The sequence below is a fragment of the Salmo salar genome, chromosome 09 (assembly GCF_965601325.2).
Source record: "Salmo salar chromosome 09, fSalSal1, whole genome shotgun sequence".
Classification (NCBI taxonomy): domain Eukaryota; kingdom Metazoa; phylum Chordata; class Actinopteri; order Salmoniformes; family Salmonidae; genus Salmo; species Salmo salar.
In genome coordinates this window covers 117274312-117293847 of record NC_138299.1, presented here as the reverse complement: position 1 = coordinate 117293847, position 19536 = coordinate 117274312, and the positions used below count along the sequence as shown (strand labels likewise).

General features: G+C 42.1%; 1 protein-coding gene across 1 annotated transcript in view; it reads right to left on the bottom strand.

Annotated features, from left to right (window-relative positions):
• The window catches only part of LOC106612456 (myeloid leukemia factor 1), a 28225-nt gene extending 10451 nt beyond the window's left edge, over nt 1-17774 (bottom strand). Inside the window, exons 1-2 of the mRNA XM_014213602.3 lie at nt 17281-17774; nt 15809-15971 (exon numbers count right to left, since the gene is read on the bottom strand). Coding sequence (XP_014069077.1) covers nt 15809-15971; nt 17281-17327 — 210 coding nt within the window. The 5' untranslated portion in view covers nt 17328-17774. The remainder of the gene's footprint in view (nt 1-15808; nt 15972-17280) is intronic.
• Between the last annotated feature and the right edge of the window lie 1762 nt (nt 17775-19536).

Genomic DNA, 19536 nt, shown 5'->3' with positions numbered 1-19536 from the left:
ATTGAGTTGAGGTCGGGTGATTGTGGAGGCCAGCTCATCTGATGCAGCACTCCATCACTCTCCTTCTTGGTCAAATAGCCCTTACACAGCCTGGAGGTGTGTTTTGGGTCATTGTCCTGTTGAAAAACAAATGATAGTCCCACTAAGCGCAAACCAGATGGGATGGCGTATCGCTACAGAATTCTGTGGTAGCCATTCTGGTTAAGTGTGCCTTGAATTCTAAATAAATCACAGACAGTGTCACCAGCAAAGCACCCCCATACCATCACACCTCCTCCTCCATGCTTCATGGTGGGAACCACATATGTGGAGATCTGTTCACCTACTCTGCATCTCCATCTCAGTGGATAGATATGTTTTAGTAACGTGCATTAGTTGGGCATATGCAACCTTTGTGATTTGGAAAAAAACATCACAACTGCAAAAATCACACTGATAAGTTAGCGTAGCTTTAGGCTGCGTCCGTTAGGGCACCCTATCCCCTTTATAGTGCAGAACTTTTTACCAGGGCCAATAGGGCTTTAAATCAACATCCTGTGCATGTCATTGGGTAAATAGAGCTCTTTGACTGTTTTACAATACTCGACCCAACCACATGATCCTTGTCTCTCTTGTAGTGGAGTGTAAGTTACAGTAACTAACCACAGGCCTCCTAGAACTGCTAGAGTGAGCTAAAGCTCTTGGCTGAGCCACCATGGGTACCAGCCAGCCAGCAGAGTTGATCTGGCCCGCTGTGGGTGCCAGCTGGCTGGGGTAATATTTGACCCAACACCATCAACAGGAGGGGTCAACCAGCTTGTAAAACAACCAGGCCGTGTGTGCATGACCACACGCACACTGATACTGGTAGATACAATCGCACGCACACACACGTAGCCTAGTAAGCCTACACATACACTTGGTATGGGGTAAATACATGCATTCTCTCACATCTTACCAATTTGGCATGGCACATGTGCACTGTGAATGTGGCCTTTGCTCAGATTCACAATATATCAAATCAAATGCATTTATAAAGCCCTTCTTACATCAGCTGATATCTCAAAGTGCTGTACAGAAACCCAGCCTAAAACCCCAAACAGCAAGCAATACAGGTGTAGAAGCACGGTGGCTAGGAAAAACTCCCTAGAAAGGCCAGAACCTAGGAAGAAACCTAGAGAGGAACCAGGCTATGAGGGGTGGCCAGTCCTCTTCTGGCTGTGCCGGGTGGAGATTATAACAGAACATGGCCAAGATGTTCAAATGTTCGTAGATGACAAGCAGGGTCAAATAATAATAATATAATATAACAAATAATATAACAAATATTACGGTATTACGATAACTTCAGCTAGATTCAAACTTGCTGTGTGTGTCTATAAAGATATAGTGTAGGTGAGAGGGGTTAGTACTTGCCAATGGTCAGATTAAGGCTGAAACAAGGAATGGTGCTGCATTATAGCATTTGAGTAGTCTGCCGTACTAACCGTGCTATCAACACAGCCGAAAGGCAAAAGCGACTGGCTTATCGTCTGAAAAGCAGTACAATACAGAATGAACATAGAGTGAAGAGCAGCAGCAACACAGACATAAGCACACACATATACACACACATGCACAAAGAAGCCTGAGAAAGCAAAGCACCACTGAGGCAGGAAGGCTCATATACAAAATAGTGTCCGTCTTTACACATGTATTCAGTTTGTTCTCAGTATGTAGTCTAGTCTCTTTAGCTTTGTTTTCTTGTTATATTACACTGTGAATCTGAACCTTAGCCCTTCCCACATTTACATGGGCCTAGAACCTGCTGAATGTGCAAATTGGGAGAAAGACTATTTCAGTCCTAGCCGCTGCTCCCCTGACTCTCTACTCCAGGGTGTTTATAACCCCTGGAGGCCTGGGCAGGCATCCCAAACATCCCAACCCAAGCCAGGGGCACCGTATGTGGACACAGACACCAGAGAGAGGGAGAGAGGTTGGGCTGGTGGCTGGAGCTCAGCCTGGAGGGTGTTGAGAGAGCTATGCTCTCCATGTAATTGGGACCCGTTGCCATGGATTACAGGAGGTTTAACACTGAAAACATATCCTCGTTCTGAAAAAAACCTGCATGGACCCAACGGGTGGGCAGATGGGTGGGGGGCGGAGAGTCTGGGTCTATCTCGGTTGCTCGCTCAGCTCTTTTCCAAAGGTCAGGGTGATGTAAAACGCTCCTTGCTGCCCCTGATAGGCCTGTATGTAGCATGGCGGGCCAATTATATCTCTGAATAGCATGTATAAACTAATAAATGCCCGTTACGCTCCCACGTCAGGCATATTTTTAGATGGCCGCAGAGGTTGATCATGCAAAATGTAAAGCATTAACACATTATTTTGGGGGCGGCTGTGCTACTGCTCGATTTTTTTTTTTAAACTCATGGTCCTCTTTCCCCCCCTCCCAGCCTGTCATGGCATCGCGTCTTAATCTATTCCCCCCTCTCGCTGGTTAAAGTGGAGCTATGAGTCAGACTGAGGCCAGGGCATGGGGCTTTTATTTCAGCTCTCAGGGATTGGAGGGATAGGGGAGCTGTGAAGGCATGGGTTCTAGGAACTGTTATAAACCACTGGGGAGGCTAAAGATGCCACCCTAATAAAAAATAAAAAACTGGTCAGCAGATTAATGATACAGAGAGTAGGCGTAACTTTAGCGACAAAGTGCCCATTTCCTTTTATAAATCAAAACACATGATAAAGTTTTTTTTATTATGACAGGTATATAAAAAGCTGAGATTTGATCTTGGCTTTAATTAAAGCAGTGAAATTAAATGAACCAAAATAAAACAATTTGATATTTTCTTTAATGAGCGATTAAATAACGTGAAGCAAAATAAAACTAACTCCTCTGAATCCAAGGTATCTTATGAAAGATGATATTAACTAAGCAAGTAGTTGAGTGTGATGGAAGGGAACGAAATGTGATATTCCGAAACAGCCAAACAACCTTTGAGAGAGAAGACGGAACATATTCACAGGCTGGGGGGATCGAATGCTCAGCAAATCGGCAAAAGAAACAGCAGCTTTACTTCAACGATGCTGTGAATGTGTGTGTGGTCATGTGTGTGTGTGCGCGTGTGTTTCGTGAATGCGTCCGTGCGTGTGCTGATGTGTGTGTGCTCCTGTGTGCACGTATCTGATATAGGGTGCATAGTCACTAAAGCATGCGTGATACTTCAGATCGGTAGCGGAGCAATAATATCTTTCATAGCTGCTAACCCTTCTGCAGTGGGTGCCAGAGCACGCTTGCCAAGCAGATGGAAGAGCAAAAGGAACAACCCAAAACAACATCCACCCAGGGCCGGATTAATGCAGGGGCTTACCGGTGCTGAAACCACTGTGCCCAGGCCTGTGGGGCCCAAGTGGAAGCCAAAAAATAAAAAATAAATATTATTACCCCATACTATTATATTATTACCCCATTACTCCACATCTCTGGAGAGACCTGAAAATATCTGTGCAGTGGCGCTCCCCATCCAACCTGACAGAGCTTGAGAGGATCTGCAGAGAAGAATGGGAGTGCCAAGCTCAAGACTCAATGCTGTAATCACTGCCAAAGGTGCTGAGTAAAGGGTTTGAATATTTATGTAAATGTAATATTTATAATAATTTTTTTATTTGTTATAAATTAGCAACAATTTCTAAAAAACTGTTTTTTCTTTGCCATTATGGGGTATTGTGTGTAGATTGATGAGGGGGAAAAATGGTTGACTCAATTTTAGAATAAGGCTGTAATGTAACAATGTGGAAAAAGTCATGGGTTCCGAATATTTTCCGAAGGCACTGTATACAGTATAGATAGATAGATATATATATATATATATATATATATATATATATATATATATATATATATATATATATATATATATATACACACATACACACACCAATTACAAACAAATATTAGTCACGGGTTGTATATATAATATTTGTTTGTAATTTGTGTATATATATATATATATATATATATATATACAAATTACAAATTACAAAAATTAAAAACAAATATTATATATACTGTATACACTGCCTTCGGAAAATATTCGGAACCCATGACTTTTTCCACATTGTTACATTACAGCCTTATTCTAAAATTGAGTCAACCATTTTCCCCCCTCATCAATCTACACACAATACCCCATAATGGCAAAGAAAAAAACAGTTTTTTTGAAATTGTTGCTAATTTATAAAAATAAAAAAAATAAAAAATATTACATTTACATAAGTATTCAAACCCTTTACTCTGCACCTTTGGCAGTGATTACAGCATTGAGTCTTGAGCTTGGCACTCCCATTCTTCTCTGCAGAACCTCTCAAGCTCTGTCAGGTTGGATGGGAGCGTCGCTGCACAGATATTTTCAGGTCTCTCCAGAGATGTTCGAACGGGGTTCAAGTCCAGGCTCTGGCTGGGCCACTCAAGGACATTCAGACTCCTGCGTTGTCTTGGCTGTGTGCTTAGGGCGTAGTCCTGTTGGAAGGTGAACCGTCACCCCAGTCTGAGGTCCTGAGCGCTCTGGAGCAGGTTTCCATCAAGGATCTCTCTGTACTTCGTTCATCTTTGCCACGATCCTGACTAGTCTCCCAGTTCCTGCCGCTGAAAAACATCCCCACAGCATGATGCTGCCACCACCATGCTTCAACGTAGGGATGGTGCCAGGTTTCCTCCAGATGTGACGCTTGGCATTCAGGCCAGAAAGTTCAATCTTGGTTTCACCAGACCAGAGAATCTTGTTTCTCATGGTCTGAGTCTTTAGGTGCCTTTTGGCAAACTCCAAGCGGGCTGTCATGTGTCTTTTACTGAAGAGTGGCTTCCGTCTTCCCCGATTGCTTAGTTTGGCCGGGCGGCCTGCTCTAGGAAGTCTTGGTGGTTCTTTCTTCCATTCAAGAATGATGGAGGCCACTGTGTTCTTGGGGACCTTCAATGCTACAGAAATGTTTTGGTACACTTCCCCAGATCTGTGCCTCGACATAATCCTGTCTCTGCGCTCTACAGACAATTCCTTCGACCACATGGCTTGGTTTTTGCTCTGACATGCACTGTCAACTGCAGGACCTTATATAGACAGTTGTGTGCCTTTCCAAATCATAGCCAATCACATTCATTTGCCACAGGTGGCCTCCAATCAAGTTGTAGAAACATCTCAAGGATGATCAACGGAAGCAGGATGCACCGGAGCTCAATTTTGAGTCTAATAGCAAAGGGTCTGAATACTTATGTCAGTAAGGTATTTCTAAAAACCTGTTTTCACTTTGTCATTATGGGGTATTGTGTGTAGATTGATGAGGAAAAACATATATTTGATTCATTTTAGAATAAGGCTGTAACGTAACAAAATGTGGAAAAAGTCAAGAGGTCTGAATACTTTCCAAATGCACTGTATACTTTGCATCCCTCATTTACTCAGGTGTTTCCATTATTTTGGCAGTTACCGGTATGCCTACAGTCAGGAAGACCGCAGTTTGGGCAGCATGCACACCAAATATACAGCTTGTTGCATTGTGGCTATAGACATATAATCCATAGAAGGGTTTTGTAACCTCTTAACCTGGCAATTTGACTGTTAAACTCATGGGTACACTAGCAATGGATGCCAGTTCTGACTTGAATGCGAACTGCCATCTATGGATTATATTTCTATGGATGGTTGCAGCTGCTTTGCCTTTTGCAGATTTTAAAATACAATCGCAGGAAAAATGTACAGTTTGGAAAGAAATTCCTACTGCTTAAAAGAGAAGACTAATCAGTCTGTAGAACCAATAGAAACTATTTTATATTTAAAAAAAGCAAAGTCCCAGGGGCCATTGATTTCTTAATCTGGCCCTGCATCCACCAGTAGCTTTTCAAAGATCCCTACAACAGCCCACTGCTACAGAACTAGCCACTGCTGTGCACAGTGCACCACACGCTCTTACCAACAACACCTTCGACTGTGAGCTAGCTAGCTACAGTAGCGCTCTTTAAAGCTCTCTAAAACAGTGTCTGCCTCCCAAATGGCACCCTATTCCCAATGTAGTGCTCTACTAATGACCTGTGTAGTGCACTACTTTAGGGAATAGGGTGCCATTTGGGAAGTACACAGTTTCTCTGTGCTGTACTCAACAAGAGGCCACTCGGCATGCTTGCCTCTGAGGAGAGAGGAGAGGACTAATAAAAAGTTACAGGGTCACGAGCAGCAAGATAGAGTTGAGGCTGGTGTCCGTTGAAAGTAATTACCAGGGATAAATATACTGGGCACACGGGGAGGGGTGCAGGATTAGTGAAAGGACACAGGGACTAAGTTTAGCACCTCAGGGCTTCTAAAGCTGGGCAGCTGCCTGGTCATCATGAGACCTTTATACTGGGAGAGAAGGTGTCTTTAGGGGAAATGGGAGCAAAGGCCTATTAGACAGATCTCGGTCATGATCATTAGGCACCAAGCGGAAGAAAACGGACTGAAAAAGGGAGAGACAACTTGAATTTGTCCAATAAGAACATTTTTAGAATCTGTTGCAAAACGTTTTAGAACATGAATATGACCATTAGACCATCGGCCAATCCTCAAAAAGGGCTTTAGTTTTTTAGCAGTGGCGGTCGGTGCCGTTTAAGGATGCAAAGGGAGGGTATATTACTGGAAACTTTCTAAGTTTACCAGTATACTACCAGACTTTTGGTATCATTCAAGGATTTTATCTAATATATCACAAGACATCTAGTGGCCCTTTTGGGTACTTCTGATTTTTACAGCTGTCTAATTATCTCTTGCTCTCTTTTTGGTCTTATCACATGTAAAATATACCAAATAATTAAATAACATAATTTTCAAATAAAACATTTCATGACAAAGCTGTAAACATTAATATAAACCATCAACTGAGTTAATACCATTGGTGTTAATGAGGGTTTCAGCCTGAAATATCCTTTGTATTTGTTTTAGTTTTTTACATTTTATTTTATCAGTATGCATTTGTTGGCAATGTTTTTGCATAAATATTGGAAGAGTTGCAGAGATATTTCAAAATAATGCCATTGTTGATTAGATATTAGTTTCATTAATTAGGCTATTTTCTCTTGAACCATATGGTCTACATACTAGAAACTCATGGACAATATGGACACAGAAGAATATGAATACTATATATGAATTTTAAAAAAAACAAGTTATTCAAGTATAATTGACCAAAGTTACAATAGATTTCCTGTTAATGACCATAATTACTGAAGATTCCGGTAACTTTGGTAAACTACGGGTCGTTTTGCAACCCTAGTGCCCTTTAAGATTAGGGAGATTTTTTTTCTTAATGAGCATGGCCTTATTTATATTATAACATAATATAAATAATGACTATAATATTCATATGAGTCATTCATATGAATGGAATATGAATGACTATCATTCATATTCCATTCACCCAGCTCAATGTAACATTGATAGGTTTGGCTAGTAGCCTACTACATGATACTGAAATTTGCCCTATACCCATCATAAAGTTGCTACAACCTAACCTAAAAATTTAAGTTTATAACGTAGTTGCAAAGGTTTGAGAGACAAATTTGAGTAATCAAGGTGACAAACAGTGATGCATTCAATACCGCCTTGCACACTCTTGCCTGCATCTAGCTGATCTGGGGTGTGTAATCATTAGTCCAAACAGTTGCACCTCCTGAGGTGCTGACCTGTTGCACCCTCTATAACCACTGTGATTATTATTTGACCCGGCTGGTCATCTATGAACGTTTGAACATCTTGAAGAACAATCTGGCCTTAATGACCATGTACTCTTTTAATCTTCACCTGGCACTGCCAGCAGAGGACTAGCCACCCCTCAGAGCCTGGTTTCTCTCTAGGTTTCTTCCTTGATTCCAACCTTTCTAGGGAGTTTTTCCCTATCCACCATGTGCTTCTACATCTGCATTGCTTGCTCTCTGGGGTTTTAGGCTCGGTTTCTGTATAAGCACTTTGTGACAACTGCTGATGTAAAAAAGGCTTCATAAATACATTTGATTGATTGATTCTGTTTTGCAACTAAAACAAGAATTTCTATTGGACAAATTTAGGTAGGTCCCTCCCTGTTTTGTTCTGTTTGCTTCCATTTAAGAATCGTTTTGCAACAGAATTGGCGCAATGAATATACCTTTAATCACCCGCACACACAGTTCACTTTCATAGCAGCAACACACAGCATCACTTGCTCTCACCTTTTCCCCTTCACTTGTGAACTCCAGTGCACTACAAAACAGCTGTCTGTGACAAAGCGCAAAAACCTCTCCAAGACAAACATTTATACCATAACCGCTACACAGCCTACATTGTTGTCACCATATTAATGCTATTGTCAACAAACTAGAATTATTGTGTTAGTAAACCCACAATCCAATCCATGTGTACAATCAGGCAGTAGTGTACAGCAAGCAGATTAGCAGTTACACCAGCGGGCTCAGTTGTCAATACATCAATAAAACAGAAAGCTTACCTTGACTTGGAAGAGTTGCAGTGTTGGATAGCCTTAGCCAGCTAGCTAACATAAATAGCATTCCACTCTGTTTGTTTGAGTCAGGTTGTTGAGTAGGCTAAATTAGCTGCATTAGCTAAGTGAAAGGTAAACTAAGAAGAAGAAAAAAGTACAATGAAATATAACTCTCTCATTCTGCTGCTTCTCCTTCATTTTTGATGGAGTTAATTTGTTCAAAACTGTTCAACTATCATCTTTCTCACGCTGAGTCAACTACTCACCACACTCTATATACTGTGCTAGCTAGCTGTAGCTTATGCTTTCATTACTAGATTTGTTATCTGATCCTTTGATTGGATGGACAACATGTCAGTTCATACTTCAAGAGCTCTGATAGGTTGGAGGACGTCCTCCGGAAGTCATTATAATTACTACGTCTATAGAAGGGGGTGAGAACCATGAGCCTCCTAGGTTTTGTATTGAAGTCAATGTACCCAGAGAAGGACGGAAAATAGCTGTCCTCCGGCTACACCATCGTGCTATCCTCTAGAAGGTCTACATTGAGGCCAATGTAGACCTTCATTACAAAACAGTGTGCTTTAAAATCAGTTATTTGGTGACGTGAATATATTTAGTATAGTTTAAACTAAAAATGATAACTTAAATGTATTACAATATTTTTTCTGAAATTAACTGAGTAGGATGGTCCTCCCCGTCCTGCTCTGAGGAGCCTCCAATGTACCCCTACTCGATGTAAAACAGCACAACCATGTTTTGTCACATCTCTTATCTCTCCCATTTATGAAATTTGTAAAAATATTTTACTTCAAATGTGGTTAAATTGATAGATATTGTAACACCCCCCTAAAAATGCAGAATATGCCTGGCTGGAGGGAGGAAGGGCCACATAAGCTTATGTAACCCAATATCGCAAGCTCTGATATTGAGAAGATTTTGAATACAAGTAGTCAGTTGTCTGCACTACATACACAGACAGCATTAGTGTATCTTAATTAGCATCTTGGAAAAATAGACCTGTAAATACAGAGATACAATAGAAGGAAATAGCAACTACAGTGCCTTCAGAAAGTATTCACACCCCTTCACTTTTTCCACATTTTGTTGTGTTACAGCTTGAATTAAAAACGTATTAAATATAGATGTTTTTGTCACTGCCCTACTCACAATACCCCATAATGTCAAAGTGGAATAATGTTTTTTGAAATAAGTTCAGGAGTAAACATTTGCTTAACCAGTCACATAAGTTGCATGAACTACCTCAAAGACCAGGGAGGTTTTCCAATGCCTTGCAAAGAAGGTACCTATTGGTAGATGGGTAAAAATGTAAAAAGCAGACATTGAATATCCCTTTGAGCATGGCAAAATTTTTAATTCCACTTTGGATGGTGTATCAAGACAGGCAGTCACTACAAAGATACAGGCATCCTTCCTAACTCAGTTGCCAGAGAGGAAGGAAACCGCTCAGGGATTTCACCAGGAGGCCAATGACTTTAAAACTGTTTAATGGATGTGATAGGAGAAAAATGAGGATGGATCAACAACATTGTAGTTACTCCACAATACTAACCTAATTGAAAGACTGAAAAGAATGAAGCCTGTACAGAGTAAAAAATATTCCAAAACATGCATTCTGTTTGCAACAAGGCACTAAAGTAATACTACAAAAACATGTGGCAAAGAAATTAAGTGTCATGTTTGGGGCAAATCCAATAAAACACATTACAGAGTACCACTCTCCATATTTTCAAGCATAGTGGTGGCTGCATCTATGCTTGTAATCGTTAAAGACTGGGCAGTTTTTCAGGATAAAATAATTCACAGAATGGAGCAATGCACAGGCAAAATCCTAGAGGAAAACCTGGTGCTTTCCACCAGACACTGGGAAATTAATTCACCTTTCAGCAGGACAATAACCTAAAACACAAGGCCAAATCTACACTGGAATTGCTTACCAAGAAGACAGTGAATGTTCCTGAGTGGCCGAGTTACAGTTCTGACTTAAATCTGCTTGAAAATCTATGGCAAGACTTGAAAATAGTTATCTAGCAATGATCAACAACCAACTTGACAGAGCTTGAAGAATCTTGAAAAGAATAATGGTCAAATATTGTACAATCCATGTGTGCAAAGCTCTTAGAGACTTACACAGAAATGCTCACTGCAGTAATCACTGCCAAAGGTGATTCTAACATGTATTGACTCAGGGGTGTGAATACTTATGTAAATGACATATTTCTGTATTTCATTTTCAATAAATGTGCAAATATTTCTAAAACATGTTTTTACTTTGTCATTATGGGGCCGTGTGTAGATATGTGAGAGAAAACAAATATATTTGATCAATTTTGAATTCAGGCTGTAACACAACAAAATATGGAATATGTAAAGGGGTATGAATACTTTCTGAAGGCACAGTATGAATATTTATGATTTTTGCTATCTGATTAATAGACAACTTTGCTATCATTCAGTGCTGCATAGTCCTGCCTGACAAATGCATACAGTTACACGTTTATGTTGTGGCTATTGTAATCGCATCGGCTCTAAGAAAAACAATTGGGCTCAGACACTGAATACTCTCATTGTGGATTTTATTTGTTCAGCCCCTACTCTTGCAATACAACCTGACACTCATTGACAAGAAATTCCATAAACTTAGTGGACCTTCACATGACATAGGAATGTCAGCTCTCCAATGTCAATGCCATCCCAAATCTCCCAGTCTGCCCTGGAGTCACCATACATGTTGACAATGGTGACATTATAGGTATGGGGAGGATGTAACCACATATGATGACAAGCTCATAAGGCAGGTGTTCCCCACATTGAACCAACACAACCTGACACTCATTGACGAGAAATGCCATCAACTTACTAGGCTTTCACATATGATAGGATTTGCACCTCTTCAATGTCAATGCCATCCTGTATCTCACAGAACTGTCCTCGATAGGTCCAATCCACCAACAGTCCTCCCCACTGGCAGTTACTACAGACAGAGACACCATGGAATTGGACTGTCACATGTCAGTAGGCTGTTCAATAACCAAAATGCCAGCTGGAAAGTGCTGCCATGCATTGCCATCATATGTACCTATTTTGCGATGGCTGGCCAGCCCATGTGATACCGGAACTGGACTTGCATGTAAAGAATAAGCTTTCATGTTGGGGTGACTCATGCATTGGTCTGGGAAACTGTGCAGTAATCCCAACATCCCTTTAAGGACATATGCCATCTAGGGCAAACAAGAGGCCCCTTAGGATGGTCAAACTGAAACAAAGATGCTATATGTCAGGGCTGCCCAACCCTCTTCCTGGAGATCTTGTGGGTTCAGTCTAACCCTAATTTAACACACCTGATTCTACTAATTAGCTGCTCAACAAGACCTTAACTAGCTGAATCAGATATGCTAAATTAGGGTTGGACTGAAAACCTACAGGACCGTAGATCTCCAGGAAGAGGGTTGGGCAGCCCTGCTGTATGTGATCGTGTATGGTGGCTGGGGATTGACTGTGAGATAGTGATCTTTGTGGTCCCGTGTGGCTCAGTTGGTAGAGCATGGTGTTTGCAACGCCAGGGTTGTGGGTTCAATTCCCATGGGGGACCAGTACGGAGAAAAAAAATGTATGAAATGTATGCATTCACTACTGTAAGTCGCTCTGGATAAGAGCGTCTGCTAAATGACTAAAATGTAAAAATGTCTTTGTGCACCATGCTTGACCAGCGCCACCTCCTCTGCAAACCCTTTACAGTCCATCAAAGCCCAGGGATCATCTTTAAATGTACAGTATGTGTGTGGAGCTGTGCTACGTCCATCATAACACTTCTTCCTGAGGTCCCCATCACTGGTTCTGTCACCCTCATCTCCTGCTGGTCCTGCCCCAGACTGTATTCACAGCCAACTACCCACAGTTAATATTGTCCAAATTATCATCCTACCTGACTTCCAGAAGAATATTAAGGAATTTGTAGGATGTGAACTGCAGGAATAGTGACAAATTAAAAACTAAATTATTAAGTGTTGGAAAGGTCCTGCTCGCCTCCCTACCTCTGCGGAAGCACAGTTCCCGCTCAGCCCAGTCAAAACTGTTTGCTGCTCTGGCACCCCAATGGTGGAACAAGCTCCCTCACGACGCCAGGACAGCGGAGTCAATCACCACCTTCCGGAGACACCTGAAACCCCACCTCTTTAAGGAATACCTGGGATAGGATTAAGTAATCCTTCTAACCCCCCCCACCCTCCCCCCAAAAAAGATATAGATGTACTATTGTAAAGTGGTTGTTCCACTGGATATCATAAGGTGAATGCACCAATTTGTAAGTCGCTCTGGATAAGAGCGTCTGCTAAATGACGTAAATGTAAATGTCTATGGGCAGGTCTGTTTGTGACAGCCCTTTCACAGACTCTCCTTCACAACCCGACAACTAACCATTTCACTACTGAAGTATCCCCAAAATCATTCAGGCTGAGATAACATTCCAATTAGTCAAAGGGTCTCGTTGGGCTCAATTCGAATTGAAGTCAGTCAATTCAGGAAGTGATTTGAATTAAAAATTCTAAAATGTTAAAACGTATTACATTAATAGCTTTTCCTTTTCAGTTTGTTGAGAAGTCATTGAAAATTGATGCCCTTTTTTCAATAATTGAATTGGAATTTCAGTTTACTTTCTTGAATTGACCGCCTTCAATTCAAATTGAGCCCAACCCTGGTTGGCATGCAAGCTGCACCTCCTGAGAGTCTGCACCCAACTGTTGTAGAATTGGAAACTGATCACCACACAGCCCCATTATCCTGCCCGTCATACAGGAAGGATAGCTTGCCTAGAATGGCCAGTTACCTATGCAAGCTGGTCAGGCCCCAGAACTACAACCACTATTGGCTACTTTGTCTCCTCACCCTGTTAGGACACACTCATGTCCTGGTCACCTCAAAGACTTTGCACACTTAGTTTCAGTGGGGAAAGAGGGGCAAGGTTAGCGCTGTACATATACGCTACTAGAGTGAGTGAATGTTGTATTACAGGTTGCTTTCCTGTTACTTGGTTATGTGCTTGTGTCGTCAAAGGTTTGTGATTATATTTTTCAGAATTGCCCATTGTAAGTGTGTGAATGAGATTGAAACATGAAAACACATTGAAAAGCTATTTGGATCTGGTATTCAAACAACAGAGGCAGTGGGAGTGCCACCCATAGTCCTAGATATGTCAAGATGAAACCTTTTTAAAGACAGAATAACACATTCAATCCAAAATTAACAAGGGCAAATTACATGCAGGCGAAGGTGTTTGAATGTAATCATGTTGACCATATTAGATTCTGAATAAAATGGATTTACACCAAATCAGTCTTTATGGGCATGAGTGTTGTATACAATTATGGGAAAAAATCTAATCTAATTCCGATGTCGGAGCCCACTTGCTTTACTTAGAGCAGATAACACTAGCCACAACATCAAAAGACATGTAACTGTATGTACTTTTGTCAGGCAGGATACATCACTGAATGAGAGCACATTTGACATGGAAAGTTAGAATTTAAGCACGTAGCAAAAAGTAAAGCTTACATTCATCATAAATATTTATAGCTGACATTTCCGCCTATTGTATCTCTGTGTTTACAGGTTTATATTACCAAGATGCATTATGATATCCTAATGCTGTTTGTTTGTGTATGCATGTAGACCAGACAACTGACTACTTGTATTTTAAAATGTTGCGATATCAGAGCTTGCAATATTGGGTTACATGAGCTTATGCGGCCCATTCCCCCTACAGCCAGGCATTATTCTGTACTTTTTGAATTTAGGGTGTGTGTCAATAATATCTATCAATTTAACCACTTTTGCAGAAAAATATTTGGACACAACCATCCATTTCATAAATGGGAGACATTAGGGATGTAAAAAAAAACATGGTTGTGCTTTGTTCTACCTTGGGTAGGGGTACCTAAAAAAATGTGGTGGTCTTCCCATCAGCCTACATGGTCTATTTGCCTTCTGATAGAAAATGTTTCTAACTGCATTGCAAAGCTGAGCTAAAAGGCTAGTGTTTAAATGTAATGAAACTGTAATTCAGTACTGTTCATATTTACAGAGAAAATTAACCACACACTGAATCCTAACTTTGCACATGCTTAACTTTGCAATCATGCATTAATGTCAATGGATGATTTGCACAAAAACATTTGTACAAGGATCTCAAGTCAAGATACAGGCCTATGAGAAAACAGAACTATATTGTGATAAACTCATAACCAACACTGTCGTGAGAAATGTGTACAGTGTATCCTTCCTGATTTGCTGCATGTAACCATGGGCCAAACAGCTATGAAAACAAACATGTCTGTTTTGACTTGTCTTTTCAACAGCTCGGGCAGCAGGGTCCTCAAGAGGGCCATTGGTGTGTTTGAGTGAGAAAGCAGTGTGTCAGTGGAACAATGCTCTAAATATACCCTCCTCAGGCCGAAGATAGCTGGCCAGAGAGGCGAGGGGGTTGCCCTTCTACAACCCACCACACTCTCCAGTGCCCCAGCAGAGCAGCAGAGGTTCAATAAGCACTACAGCATCGCTGGCCTGACCTGGCAGCAGGGGGGATCCGGTTACATGTCCATGGCCATTTTCCATCACGACCCCAGTAAACCTAAGCCCTTTTCTTTTTTCTCTTTCGGCTGGTCAGCGTTCTTGTTTGTTTGAATGCTGGGCGCTGAAATGAGGGAGGTGGGTGGAGGGGGGCGAGTTGTGGTGCAGGTGTTTGGGTTTCTTCACTCACTGACACAGATTAAGAGGACAGTATGTATGTCATTACCAGGAACTGACCAACTCCTGGGCCAAGGATATGATTTCACACCTTCATCAAGAGAGTACGAGTGAATGGGGAGAATCTACAATGTACTGGGAGGTATGGTCGCCAGTTTCTGTTTCTCAAGCCAAGAGAACATAGCCTGGTCCCAGATCTGTTTGTGCAGACAAATGTTTGGCATGATAAGGAGTTGACATGATAGCACAAGCAGATAAGGAGAATAAATCCAAAGGGACATGCTCTCCAAGTAAGAAGACCAGCTTAAGGATAGGGTATGAACTAGAGGCACTGAAGCAGTCACCTGTTTGAGATTCAAACCAACAACCCTCTCCTGACCTGACATATCCTGGTCAGGATCTGTATGTGCTTTAGCCAATATCGATACTCCCAGGCTACTCGTGTCATGCACATTGAGCATAGGAAATGCACTTTACAACTTAAATATTATTATTATGTGTGGGACCTAACCTGGTTCACCATAACAACACATTGGCCCTAGTTACCCTACCCCAGTCAGTGTGTCACAGTCAGAGCAGCAGTCCTCACCCTGTGGTCCTCCCGTGGCACCATGCTAGTGTTGAGTTGGCCCCCGGATACGTGGCTCCTGTCCCGCCCGCCAGTCAGACTGGGCATGAAGTCCCTACCAAAGGGCTCTGAGAAACTCCGCATCATCTGTTGTACACGGGTATTGTGTGCCTGGAATGGATCCCTGTGGAGAAGACAAAGAAGGAGAGGGAATTAGCCTCAATGTTCCCAGAGATGCTGGTTCTGTAATTCTTTGCAGAATTGATGACTGTGCTGATGAGTGAAAAACAAATGGTCCTACCTTGACGAGCTGTAGATTGGAAAAAGGGAAAGTGGAGGGAGATAAAGGAAGGAAGGAAACTTCTTAACACCAGGCATTCACCATTTCATAATTTACTGTCTGTCATACAACCAAATTCACAATTAATATGAGTAGGCATAGTTATATTAGTTATCAATTAGTGGAACACCTCCCCAAACACTTCAATGAAGGAGGCAGTGTTGCTCCGCCTTATTTCTTAGGTCAAATCAGTGATCGGCATTTTTATTTCTGTGTGAAAATAGTACAAATAGTCATAGCTAGATGTGGAGTGGGTGGGGGGGCGTTCGGGGACAACAAGGTTTTTGGGTGTTCGGAGCGGCTTCACTTCTGTGTAGAATGTATGTTTTAAAAAATTAAATTCTAATAATAAAAATAGTAATAGCAAGAACATGCAACTGGGCATTGCAAGGGAGGGCTGGTTTGTGGACTGAAAATGGGGGTTGTAATGTAACATTTATCAGATTTTATTGCAGGCCTAAAATATGACAAGGATCTAGACCAGGTGATTAATAGATATTTCATTCTCTCACTTATCCTGGGGAATGGGTCACAGCATCTATTCACCAATGAAAAACATGAAGCAATGTTTTGCTGACACCGGTAACTCTATGCCTTGAGTAGTAAGTACCATGCTATTACTGTAGTCTACATGTTAACCAGTAGCTATTGAACACATCAAACATCGATTTCGGTGTGCCTTAGTTGTCATTTAAATTATTTTGAATATGACTCTATATATACACATGGGGCATAAGTCTCCAAGGTGCAGGGCAGAGTACAGGCAGGTAGCCATGCAGCAAGTGATAGCTGTTCAGCATTCTGATGGCCTGGAGATATAAACAGTTCTTCAGTCTGGAACTGCTTATATAAGGAAATAGGCTATGTTGATAACAAAGCATTGGAAACACAATTTTCCCATAATAATATCTTCAACCTATTGATTGTGAATGCAGCTCTTAAAATATAAAATTATAGATAATAGCCTACATAGTGTCACTGTAGACACGGGGTGGGTAGCATACAGTCGTTCTTGTCTATTTTCTGAGACAATGTGTCATGTTCAAAGTGGTGTTGACTTTTGACTGGTATTTAAAATAAACATTATTTTTCGAGAAAAATCTTTAGACAGTCGAATGAATGAGTGGCAGAATACAATAATGATTCTACTTACGAGAAGAAAGGGTCCTCGTCAAATTCCCTGAGAAGACTGTTAAACATTTCCACGGGTGTTGGACGGGGAAAGTGAAGTATGAAATATCTATTTTCTGTCTCCTGTAATGAAGCGGCTCCTACGAGCCGGTGTGTGAACGTGACAGCCCCCCGCGCTCGGTGTCAATGAAGTTACCATCGAAACTTGCTACATTTTAGAACGTTGGGCTGATGAACAAACAGCCACATGACCTCCGACGAACCCTCCGATTGGCTGGCTATTCAACGCTCGAGCAGTAGCTGTCGTGACAACCGAGCTCGCTCTATAAAAACAATATTCGAAGTTTTGCCTTAACTATTATACCAGCGTGTGTCACAAGACCATAACGTTTTATATTTTCTTGAAAAGCTGTTAGTGCTATTATATGATACAATATCAGTACGTGTTGCATTTACAACTTGTGTAAATCCTATCATTAACTGATTTTAGCCAGAGTACGGCTGGGGATTGAATGCATTGTTTACATTTACATTACATTTACATTTAAGTCATTTAGCAGACGCTCTTATCCAGAGCGACTTACAAATTGGTGCATTCACCTTATGATATCCAGTGGAACAACCACTTTACAATAGTGCATCTAAATCTTTTAAGGGGGGGGGGGGGGGGGGGGGGGGGGGGGTTAGAAGGATTACTTTATCCTATCCTAGGTATTCCTTAAAGAGGTGGGGTTTCAGGTGTCTCCGGAAGGTGGTGACTGACTCCGCTGTCCTGGCGTCGTGAGGGAGCTTGTTCCACCATTGGGGTGCCAGAGCAGCGAACAGTTTTGACTGGGCTGAGCGGGAACTGTGCTTCCTCAGAGGTAGGGGGGCCAGCAGGCCAGAGGTGGATGAACGCAGTGCCCTTGTTTGGGTGTAGGGCCTGATCAGAGCCTGAAGGTATGGAGGTGCCGTTCCCTTCACAGCTCCGTAGGCAATCACCATGGTCTTGTAGCGGATGCGAGCTTCAACTGGAAGCCAGTGGAGAAAGCGGAGGAGCGGGGTGACGTGAGAGAACTTGGGAAGGTTGAACACCAGACGGGCTGCGGCGTTCTGGATGAGTTGTAGGGGTTTAATGGCACAGGCAGGGAGCCCAGCCAACAGCGAGTTGCAGTAATCCAGACGGGAGATCACAAGTGCCTGGATTAGGACCTGCGCCGCTTCCTGTGTGAGGCAGGGTCGTACTCTGCGAATGTTGTAGAGCATGAACCTACAGGATCGGGTCACCGCCTTGATGTTAGTGGAGAATGACAGGGTGTTGTCCAGGATCACGCCAAGGTTCTTAGCACTCTGGGAGGAGGACACAAGGGAGTTGTCAACCGTGATGGCGAGATCATGGAACGGGCAGTCCTCCCCCGGGAGGAAGAGCAGCTCCGTCTTGCCGAGGTTTAGCTTGAGCTGGTGATCTGTCATCCACACTGATATGTCTGACAGACATGCAGAGATGCGATTCGCCGCCTGGTTATCAGAAGGGGGAAAGGAGAAGATTAATTGTGTGTCGTCTGCATAGCAATGATAGGAGAGACCCTGTGAAGATATGACAGAGCCAAGTGACTTGGTGTATAGCGAGAATAGGAGAGGGCCTAGAACAGAGCCCTGGGGGACACCAGTGGTGAGAGCGCATGGTGCGGAGACAGATTCTCGCCACGCCACCTGGTAGGAGCGACCTGTCAGGTAGGACGCAATCCAAGCGTGGGCCGCGCCGGAGATGCCCAACTCGGAGAGGGTGGAGAGGAGGATCTGATGGTTCACAGTATCAAAGGCAGCAGATAGGTCTAGAAGGATGAGAGTTTTGAATTGTTTGAATGGAATGTTAGCATATTGGCAGTTATTGAAAATTGTAAAATGGAATAATCCCTCTCTAAGATTGTCTGGCTGGCTAGCAAGCTAACACACATACAGTGCTGATACATTCTCCACATTCATTATTTTACACAATCTTATCACTGGCAAACTATAACGTTATTGATAATAGCCTACACTACAGATAATTTTAGACAAGGGGTGGGTACAGTGGTTCTTGTCCTTTATCTGAAACAATGTGTCATGTTCAAAGTGGTGTTGACTTTTGACTGATATTTAAAATAAATATTATTTTTCTAGAAAAATCTTCAGACAGTCGAATGAAGGAGTGGCAGAATACAATAATTGATACTACTTACGAGAAGAAAGGGTCCTCGTCAAATTCCCTGAGAAGACTGTTCCACATTTCCACGGGTGTTGGACGGGGAAAAGTGAA